At 43.8% G+C, this 10,631-nt stretch overlaps 1 protein-coding gene across 1 annotated transcript in view; it reads left to right on the top strand.

The window, feature by feature from the left end:
* The first annotated feature begins 3,691 nt into the window (after window positions 1-3,691).
* The window catches only part of ITGAL (integrin subunit alpha L), a 41,458-nt gene continuing 34,518 nt past the window's right edge, over window positions 3,692-10,631 (top strand). Inside the window, exons 1-6 of the mRNA XM_052663958.1 lie at window positions 3,692-3,746; window positions 5,096-5,198; window positions 5,916-6,007; window positions 6,110-6,177; window positions 9,544-9,661; window positions 9,786-9,916. Coding sequence (XP_052519918.1) covers window positions 3,692-3,746; window positions 5,096-5,198; window positions 5,916-6,007; window positions 6,110-6,177; window positions 9,544-9,661; window positions 9,786-9,916 — 567 coding nt within the window. The remainder of the gene's footprint in view (window positions 3,747-5,095; window positions 5,199-5,915; window positions 6,008-6,109; window positions 6,178-9,543; window positions 9,662-9,785; window positions 9,917-10,631) is intronic.

The following is a 10,631-nucleotide window of genomic DNA, read 5'->3' as shown; positions in this document are numbered from 1 at the left end:
TGTCCAACTCTTTGCGACCCCATGAACTGTAGCACGTCAGACTTCCCTGTCTTCTACTTTCTCCTGGAGTTTGCTTAAACTCATGTTCATTGAGTCAGTGATGCCTATGGTTATTCTAGAGATTTTATTCTGTTACTTTATATACTTCTATGATGTTTGAATTTTAAAATGTGCATTCTTTTGTAGTTAAAAAACAGAAGAATTCGGTTAGCTGTAAATTGGAACTGCTGTACAGAGAATTAACGAAATCAGTCTGACTTACCTGATTTTAACTGAATTTGAAAAAGACTATTTAACATCATCTCATTATCAAGAGCTAGCTTGTCACATTGTAACTGCTTGGCAGTAGATTACCCATAATCTGCTTGCAAAAGCTTTCCCCAGGAGACTTCCCTGGTTATGACTGGGACTCCATGTTTCCAATACAGAGGGTGCAGCCAAAAAAAAAAAAGCCTTCCTCAAGGCAATAATACTAAAAGTGATCTTACTGGTTGAGCAGGATCTCCTCGCAACAGGAAGATAATCTGAAGTGTATCAGCATTGCCTTCCCATAAACAAGTACACTTCCTCTATTCTGTTGTGTTTTTAATTTTTTTAAAAAAATTACCCAAGTTGGGGTTTCCCTAGTGGCTCAGCGGTAAAGCATCCACCTGCCAATGCAAGAGACACGGGTTTGAGCCCGGATCTGGGAGCATCCTACATGCCTCGGAGGAACGAAGCCCGTGCGCCACAACTACTGAGTTTGTTGTCTAGAGCCCACAAGCCACAACTACTGAGCTACGTGGCCTAGAGCCCGTGATCCGCAACAGCTCCGCAACAAGAGAAGCCGCTGTAATGAGAAGCCCAAGCGTCACAACTAGAGAGTAGCTCCCTCTCACCACAACTAGAGAAAAGCCCTCACAGTGAAGAAGACCCAGTGCAGCCAAAAATAAATGAGTATATAAAATTGAAGCTACTCAAGTTTGACATCTTTGTTATTAAAAAAAATGTCTTTTCCAGAAATATGTAATCTATATTCTGCCGAGGTAGCCACTGTTTGGAGTTTGGTTGTGTCCTTTCAGATTATTATTTTTTCTACACACTCATGATTTCAACTTCCATTTTCCCCTCTTCCTTTGTTTTTTAAATATAAATCACACGCCATTCATCGGTTTCATATATTTACAAAGTTGTGCAACCATCGCCACTAATTTCAGAACATTTCCTCACTCTAAAAATATCTCTATACCCAATAGCAGTCACTCCCTTTCTCCAGTTCCTGATCCTGGCAACCACCAATCTATTTTCTGTCCCTAGAGATTTGCCTGTTCTGGAGATTTCACCTCAGTGCAATTATACAGTCTGCCTGGAATGCGGGAGACCCAGGTCCAATCCCTGGCTCAGGAAGATCCCCTGGAGAAGGAAATGGCAACCCACTCCAGGACTCTTGCCTGGAGAATCCCATGGAGGGAGGAGTGTGGTCGGCTACAGCCCATGGGGTCGCCAAGAGTCGGACGCGACTGAGCGACTTCACTTTCACTTTCTTTCACGTAGCATGATTTTCAAGGCTTGTCCATGTTGAAGTATGTACTAATATTTCATCCTTCTAAAAATATTTCTTTTTTAAGCTCAACAATTTGTATTTATTTATTTATTTAGCTGCCTTGGGTCTTAGCTTTGGCATCGGGGATCTTTTGTTGTTGTTGCAGCGCATGGACTATCTAGCTGCGGCTTGCAGGCTCCAGGGCTTGCAGGCTCAGTAGCTGTGGCTTGGACTTAGTTGCTCTGAGGCCTGTGGGATCTTAGTCCCCAGACCAGGAATTGAACTTGGGTCCCTTGCATTGCAAGGAGGATTCTTAATCACTGGACCCTAAGGGAAGTCCCTAATTTTTTAAAATTTATTTTGTCTTATTCACTAATTTTTTTTACCCACACTGCACTACATATATGATCCTCATTCCCCAACCAGGGATCAAACCCAAGCCCCTTACAGTGGATGCACAGAATGTCAAGCACTGGACCACCAGGGAGGTGCCAACTTCATTCTTTTTTTAAAAAAAATTCTTTTAATACCAAAAACACTTTGTACTGGGGTATAGATGATTAACAATGTTGTGATAGTTTCAGGTGAACAGCAAAGGGTCTCAGCCATACATATACATTTATCCATTCTCCACCAAACGCTCTCCCATCCAGGCTGGCACATAACACTGAGCAGGATTCCATGTGCTATACAACGGGTCTTTGTTGGTTATCCATTTCAAAGATAGCAGTGTGTTCTTGACCCTCCCGAAGTCCTTAACTATCCCTTCCCCCTGGGGCAACCATGAGTTCGTTTTCTGAGTCTGTGAGTCTCTTTCTGTTTTGTAAATAAGTCTATTTGTGTCGTTTCTTTTTAGATTCCACATGTAGGGGGTGTCATATCATTCTTTTTTTATGACTGACTAATATTCCATTGTATGAATAGACCACATTTTGCTTACCCATTCATCAGTTGGTAGATGTTTGCATTGTTGCCAATTTTGGGTTAATACGAATAATGCTGATTTGAGCACTCTTGTATAAGTTTTTTTGCAAAAACATATTTTCAGTTCTTTTGGATCTAGACCGAAACTGTGTTTAACTTTTCTGAGAGACTGTCAAACTGTTTTCCACAGTAGTTTAAATTCCCACTGGTAGAGCAGAAGGGTTCCAGTGTCTCCACATTCTCACGAACCGTTAGTTCTTTTCTTTCTTTCATTTTTAGTCTAGCCATCCTCGTGGGTGTGAAGTGGTATCTTTTAGTGTTGATTTGCATTTCTTTAGTGACTAATAATATTGAACATTTTCATGTGCTCAGTGGCCATTTTATATACTGTCTTTGGAGAAATGTCTTTGCCCACTTGAAAAACTGGGTTGTCTTTTTATCATTGAGCTACAAGAGTTCTTCATATATTCTGTTTCATTTTTCCCTTTTTTGGCCACACCTCACGGCCTGTGGGATCTTAGTCCCCAGAACAAGAATTAAATCCACTCCCCCTGCAGGAGAAGCTTGGAATCCTAGTCACTGAACGCCTGGGAAGTCTCACCAGAGTTCTTTATATGTGCTGGATACAAGTCCTGTACCAGATGATTTACAAATCATATATCTTCCATTCTGTGGAAATTAGTTTTTTGTTGTTATTTTTTAGACTCAAAATGAATGATTAAATGTAACTTGCTTTTTTTTTTTCTTCAACAGTGAGTATATTAAGGGCATCTTTCAATGTCAAGGGAAAGCTATCTCATCCTTTATCCCCCACCCCCATCTTATGTTTTTCCTTCCTTCCTTTTTTGTGGCTATAGAGCATTCCGTGACGGTTGTACCACAGTTCATCTGACCAGTCTTCCCCCGAGCGTTCTTGTGTTGGTGAAGGACAGAGACACCGCAGCTGTTGGGCAGCACGACTTGCTGTCTTCCCCAGGATAATATAAAAATGCAAGAGGCACAGGAAGTGTCTAACCTGCTGAACACTTCCTCTCCAAACCCCATGCATGTGGTTTCACAACCTCCCTAGGCACAACCCTCTCTCCCCCAGATCCTGTCACCAGCCTGGTGCCTCTGTGAGAAAGTTCCACTGCAAGACGCCCTGGGGATTTATCATTTCCCTCTTTCACCCAGTCCGGTCGCCAGTAAATCCCAAGAGCCCTCTGAGGCTATACCTGGGGTGGCTCCCTCCAGCCGGCTTGAAAGATGAATTCCTGCACCATCGTGATGAGGTTCCTGCTGTTTGGGCCTTTTGTCTTTGGTAGGCAAGGGAGATGGGGAGGGGAAGGGGCATGCCTCTGTGCTGAGGGAAACAGCAGGTCTTTGTAGAACTTAGAACGGAGTAAATGAGCAGCTGATTTAAGGGTGGCATGGGCCATAGGTAATGCGGGGGGCTGGGGAATCCTGGAGAGGAGAAGGAAAACAAAGAAAGTCAGACAAACAAACAAACAAACTACAGGCAGGATCTGAAGGTCTTTTCAGGCCAAAGGGGGAGAAAAAGGTCACAGCAGTGAGAGATGGGGGAGGGGGCTCTTAGAAGGGGGATATGCCTGTGTGCTAAGTCGCTTCAATTGTGTCCAGCTTTGTGTGAACCTTGGAGAAGGAAATGGCAACCCACTCCAGTACTCTTGCCTGGAAAATCCCATGGACAGAGGAGACTGGTAGGTTACAGCCCATGGGGTCACAAAGAATCAGACACAACTTAGAGACTTCATTTTGCACTTTTGTGCGACCCAATGGACTGTAGCTCACCAGGCTCCTCTGTCCATGGGATTCTCCAGGCAAGAACACTGGGGTGGGGTGCCATGCTTTCTGGGGGGAATGGTTAATGTACACATAGATCTGGCCTAGGATCTTGTTCTATGCATGGTTCTACCTCTCATTGTCATCTTGGACAAGTCCCTTTCCTCTTTCTGGGGCTCAGTTTCTTCATCTGAATAAACGAGGCCTGCATCTCTGACATCTTAAGTTGTGTGAAATAAGCCCAAGACCTGTAAGGAAAGCAGGGCTGAAAAAAGACAGTGTGGGGCCTTTCAGATGACACCAAGGATCGCTGAGGTTGGGGAGGTGATAGGGGAATTTGAGATCTAATGGTTATGGCAGAGACTGGTCCATGGGGGTGGGGGAAGTTAGGGAGCATTACCTGAGCAAGGAGGCAGCCTCACAGAGTCAGGGGATCTCCAGCTTTCACAGGAAGGAAGCCTGAGGCTAATGATCTAAGTTTTCAGGGCGACTGGGCCCCATGTCCCAGGGAGAAGTGGGTGTGTGAGGAGCTGCAAACCCTTGCGGCATTCCCATCACCACAGGGGGCCCCTTCAGATTGCTCCTCCCTTAGGCGCCACCATCTTCTCATCCTTCCTTTGCTGAGAGGCCAGTCAGAAGTTGTGTGTCCTTTAGAGCTCTGGGTAGTAGGAATCGCAGCTTCCATACGTCCTGCAGTCCAGACCCCCAGGAGAGGTTGGAGGGCAGCTTCTGGTCCTGCCCCAGGTGTGGGTGGCTTGACCACACTAAGGGCTGTGGTTGGCGGCCAATCAGCGCCTGCCGCTGTGGGGGCTTGTGAGGTAAGGAGGAGCCCCTGATCGAAAGTGGCTGACCTGCTTTTTATCTCAGCCCCAGCCTGGAGCTACAACCTGGATGTGCGACATGTACAAAACTTCTCCTTCCCACTTGCCGGGAGGCATTTTGGGTACCGTGTTCTGCAAGTGGGAAACAGGTGAGCTGTTGCTGCAGGCCCTCTCTGCCCTGGCCAGGACCTTGCTGTTTCGAGGAGTCTGTGGTGGGATCGAAGCAAGGCCATCTGATAGTAGGATGAGAACTATCCATCGTTAAAGGGCCCCAGAACTTCCCTGGTGGTCCAGTGATTAGAACCCCAGGCCTCCACTTCAGGGGCAGAGTTCAATCCCTGGTTGGGGAACTAAGATCCCACATTGCGGTGCGAAAAAAAAAAAAAGTCCAAAAGTGCCTAATAGAAGGGGATACATATGACAACCCCTAAAGCGCTTTGCCACACTTTCTCAATTCCAGACTCTCTCCCAAACTAGACAGTGAACTCCTTCAAGGCAGAGATTTTGTTTCTCTCTCAAATCCCTCTCCATCCCTAGTACATAGCACATAGCAGGTAAGCCATATGTGACTTTTGAATTGATTGCTAATTGAATGAAACCGCAGTGTCACATTCTGGCAGATCATTCTCTCAGCCTGTTTTTCTGTACTGTTAATGGAAAAGATCCTTAACTTTCTAGAATTCTGGCATATTGGATTATTTTTCTGGGATCCAATAAGGAAGAGATGGGAGCTTAGCATCCACCCGGATAGGGAGTGGCTGAATTGCTTCCAGAAACCTTTTGGGAGATCTGAACCCCCTTAATAGGTCAGAGTGGTTGGGCAAAGACCTGGGCAACTCCATCTCACAGGTGGAATTTCTCATCAGGGTTGTTGTGGGAGCTCCAAATGAAGGGAACCGGATGGGAAACCTGTATCAGTGCCAGCCAGAAACTGGAGACTGCCTGCCAGTCACACTGAGTGAGTAACTGGTTTGGGAGGAATGTGCTCAGGAAGTCGAGGCTGGCCCCATCACACCTGGGTTGCCTAAGTTTCTCCAGGTGAATCTTCTGGTGCCCACAGGTTCCAGCTATACCTCCAAGTACTTGGGAATGACCTTGGCAACAGACCCCACAAGTGGCAACCTTTTGGTAAGATTTTTGTATAGTATGATATCAGTACCTATGAAGCTTTTGCTAGGAAAGGGAGACAAAAGAAAGAAAAAAGTGAATTAAAGATCCTATACAGATGAATGAAGAAAATGTGGCACATATATACAGTGGAATATTGCTGTTGTTTAGTCTCTAAGTCGTGTCTAACTCTTTGCGACCCCATGGACTGTAGCCCACGAGGCTTCTCTGTTTATGGGATTCTCCAGGCAAGAATACTGGAGTGGGTTGCCGTTTCTTCTTCCAGGGGATCTTCCTGATCCAGGGACCAAATCCAAGTCTCCTGCATTGCAGGTGGATTCTTTACCATTGAGCCACTGGGGAAATCACACAATGGAGTATGTCTTAGCCATAAGAAGGAATGAAATTGGGCCATTTGTAGAGATGTGGATGGACCTAGAGTCTGCATGCAGAGTGAAGTAAATCAGAAAGAGAAAAACAAATATCATATATTAACATATGTATGTGGAATCTAGAGAAGTGATATAAATGAACCCATTTGCGGGTCAGAAATAGAGACGCAGACGGAGAGAACGGATGTGTGGACACAGTTGGAGAGGGGAGGGTGGGACGAATTGGGAGATTAGAATGGACACATATACACTGTCATGTGTAAAATAGATAGCTAATGGGAAGCTTTTGCATAGCACAGGGAGTTAAACTCAGTGCTCTGTGATGACCTCGAGGGGTGAGATGAGGGGACTGGGAGGGAGGGCCAAGGGCCCAAGTGGGAAGTCCAAGAGGTCCATGTATACGTATCGCTGGCACTATACGTACACTTCGTTGTACAGCGTAAATTAACATAACATTGTAAAGCAAATATACTCCATTTTTTAAAAAAGATCCTATGGAAGAGTAAAGGCACCAGAGAGATCTGGATTCAGTTAGCATTTATTGAGACCCAACTATCAGCTCTTTTTAAGACCTTAGCTACCTCAGTTTTTTTTTTCCCCAAATGTGAAATATCTGTGACCATTCATACACAAGATGACTTATGGTGGTATATGACTTTAACATTTTAATAGTTATACATTGATTTAATGGTTTATTAGAAAAAAATATACAACAAGTCCCTCAAATTCTTGATTTCTTGGATTGCATTGCTTAGGATGAGGCTAAAGTTGTAAAAAGTAAATTTTTTTTTTTTTTAGACAAAGCAAAACCCAAGAGGGAATGCAAAATGGGACTGGAAGTAGGTCCAGGAGAAGGAAGCAAAATAACTTACAGCATAAATAAATTAAAAATGAACCCATTATTACTGAACCAAGAGACTCACAATATATTTATATCCATTGCACATAGCCACTTTGTCATTAGGAGCAAGAGTTTCAGAAGTGGACGGGGAGGGGAGCGAAGCGCGGGGCCAGCGAAGCGCGGGGTCAGCGAAATTGCTACACTGTATTCACAATTGGGGTTCAGAGGCTGTACAGGGAGGAGAAGCCCCCATCCCTTTTCTTACCCACTTTGGTCCGTTAAGACCATGAGACCTGATGGCCGGAGTTGATTTTAAGCAACAAAGTCCTGGGTTTTTTTGTTTTTTTTTTAATTCTGTTGAAGTCTAGTTGATTTACAATGTTGTGTTAATTTGTGCTGTACAACATAGTGACTCAGTTATACATATGTTTCTTCATATTCTTTTCCATTATGGCTTATGACAAGATACTGGATATTGTTCCCTGTGTTATACAGTAGGACCTTGCTGTTTATCCTATGTATAATATACATTATATAGGATAACTATATATAATAGTTTGCATTTGCTAATCTCTAACTCCCAATCCTTTCCTCCCCTATCCCTTCTCTCCCAACAATGTCCTATTATATAACACAAGGAACTATATTCAATATCTTGTCATAAGCCATAATGGTAAAGAATATGAAAAAGAATGTACATATATATATATGTAACTAAATCACTTTGCTGTACTCTAGAAACTAACACAACATTGTAAATCAACTGTACTTCAATTTTTAAAAAAATAAATCTTAATTAAATGAAATATTAAATAAATAGTAGTATGTGTGATATGCCCATATGGCAGAAATTGTGAATTCATACACAAATGCCTAAAGCTTGAGAAACCCTGCGTTATCTCTTCTAATCCTTAGGACAGAGGTGAGATAGGGATCAGTATACACATTTTACACAGGAATAAACAGGACCCAAGGGGTTAAAAGCCTTTGTCAAGATCACACAGTTTTAAGGAAGTAGAGCCAGGATTTGAATCAGATTGCTATCTGAGACAAGTCCATTGTTCTTCCCAATTCATCTCAGCAGTATCCTGACCCAGGTGTATGAGAGACAGAAGGTTAAGTGAGTGAAATAAAGGGTTGGCTGAAAAGTTCCTTTGGGTTCAGTATGGAAAAACCCAAACAAACATTTTGGCCAACCCAATATTTATCCAGTATTTACTTGGAGTTTGGTTACTTAGCTATGATTACACACCAGGCACTGTACTGGGTTCTGATGGGGGAAAGGGGAATGAGATACAAAGACGACTATGACATGATCCAGACCTTTCAAAATTACAGTCTGGCAGAAAAGATAGTCATCAAAAAGGAAGCAGCATTGAAGATTCTAGGAACAGTCATTTGATTTGGTGTAAACGCAGAATGTGTCATTGGGAATAGAAGCAGATGGGCCTGGATATGTACAATAGTGCCCACTGTAAACAATATGAATGCCAAACTAACAAGTTTAGATTTCATCCTGGAGGCAGCGAGCATCCACTGGGGTATAGCATTGGTAGTGAGGATGAAGAGACTGATACAAAAGACCTGGAGGCTGAATTACCTTGCCTTGGTAACCAGTTGGTTATAAGGAATGAGAGTCGAGGGATAATGATGCTAAAAGGCAACGTAGACTTGGTATTTCTGTTTGATGGCTCAAGGAGCTTGCAGCAAGATGAATTTCAGAAAATTATGGACTTCATGAAGGATGTGGTGAAGCTTTTTGTTCTTGGCTGATGATGCACAAAAGACACACAGCAAGAGGAAGCCCCAACCCGTTTCATTTTTAATAATTTAATTAATTTTTTTTTTTTTTTGCTGGGCTGAGTCTTCATTGCTGAGTGGGCTACTCTTCAGTTGTAGTATACAGGCTTTTCATTGCAGCACCTTTTCTTGTTGCAGAGTACAAGCTCTACAACACATGGCCGTTTTGGCTTCTGGGCTCTAGAACAAAGGCTCAGTTGTTGTGGCATATGGCTTAGTTACTCTGAGGCATGTGAGGTCTCCCGGGATCGGGGATCGAACCCGTGTCTCCCGCATTGGCTAGCAGATTCTTTACCACATGGAGCCACCAGGGAAGCCCGCCTCAACCTTTTTGAAACTCTTTGCTTCCTTCAGGCCTGTGATCCTGGGCTGTCTCGAACATGTGACCAGAACATCTATCTAAGTGGTCTCTGTTACCTCATCCACGAGAATCTGAGGGGTCCCGTGCTACAAGGGCACCCTGGTTATCAGGGTAAGGAGTGGGGGGCCCAGTGGGGAGCAATACCTCCAAGTGGTTGCCCTTTCATGGGAACAAGCATGGGGAGGCCAACCCCTGGAGACCCTTTACCAAGTCCCTCCGTGTCTGACCTCTGTAGAATGTATAAAGGGCAACGTAGACTTGGTATTTCTGTTTGATGGCTCAATGAGCTTGCAGCAAGATGAATTTGAGAAAATTGTGGACTTCATGAAGGATGTGATGAAGAAACTCAGCAACTCTTCCTACCAGGTAAATATAGTAGTTAGGATTCCTGGTGGTAGGCAATAGCTACCTAAAGGCATAAAGGGAAATTCTAATACTAATACAATGTGTCTCTATAACCTAAGGGCATGACTATTACTGGACTTTTGCTTCCAGAATTCTCCCTAATTTGTATTTCTGTTTCTTTTTGCCTCTTGCTTCCCTCTTCTCTTTCTTTCTGTTTCTCTCTGCACACTGGCTCTCAGCTTCTTTAGATCACATGGGCTGGTGGAAAGTGCCCAAGTTCACATGTTCAAGTTGCAGGAGGGCTGTTGGGTTTTTTTAATTTTTTTAATCATCTTCTCAAGCAACCCCTCCCTCTGTAAATTCCAGTTTCACACAGGAAAGATTTTGACTGGCCTCACCTCAGTCCAGTGGCCAACTTCGGCCCAGCCAGTTGTACCCAGTTTAGCAGGGTCATATTCATACTCAGCAGAAATATGGCTTCTAGGAACCATCTCCTGTTGGTGAGGTGGGCAAACCCAGAGAACTAGAGCCCAGCAGACAGCATTCTATAAGGGATTTGAAATGTATTTATTTCTGTGTTTGTTTATATACGACCTCATTCCTTCTTCTTCTTTTATACAGCCTCATTTTCAAAAGAATGATTTGAGGCAGGAATGTGGAGTTGGGTTGCCCAGGTCTTGGACAAGAAGTTGAGATTGGAGCAGACAAGTGGGAAGGGCTGTGTAAAGAGCTTCAT

This window comes from Budorcas taxicolor, chromosome 2 (assembly GCF_023091745.1).
Source record: "Budorcas taxicolor isolate Tak-1 chromosome 2, Takin1.1, whole genome shotgun sequence".
In the NCBI taxonomy this organism is placed as follows: Eukaryota; Metazoa; Chordata; class Mammalia; order Artiodactyla; family Bovidae; genus Budorcas; species Budorcas taxicolor.
The sequence above is the reverse complement of the archived record's forward strand: the minus strand, read 5'-3'. Positions and strand labels throughout refer to the sequence as shown.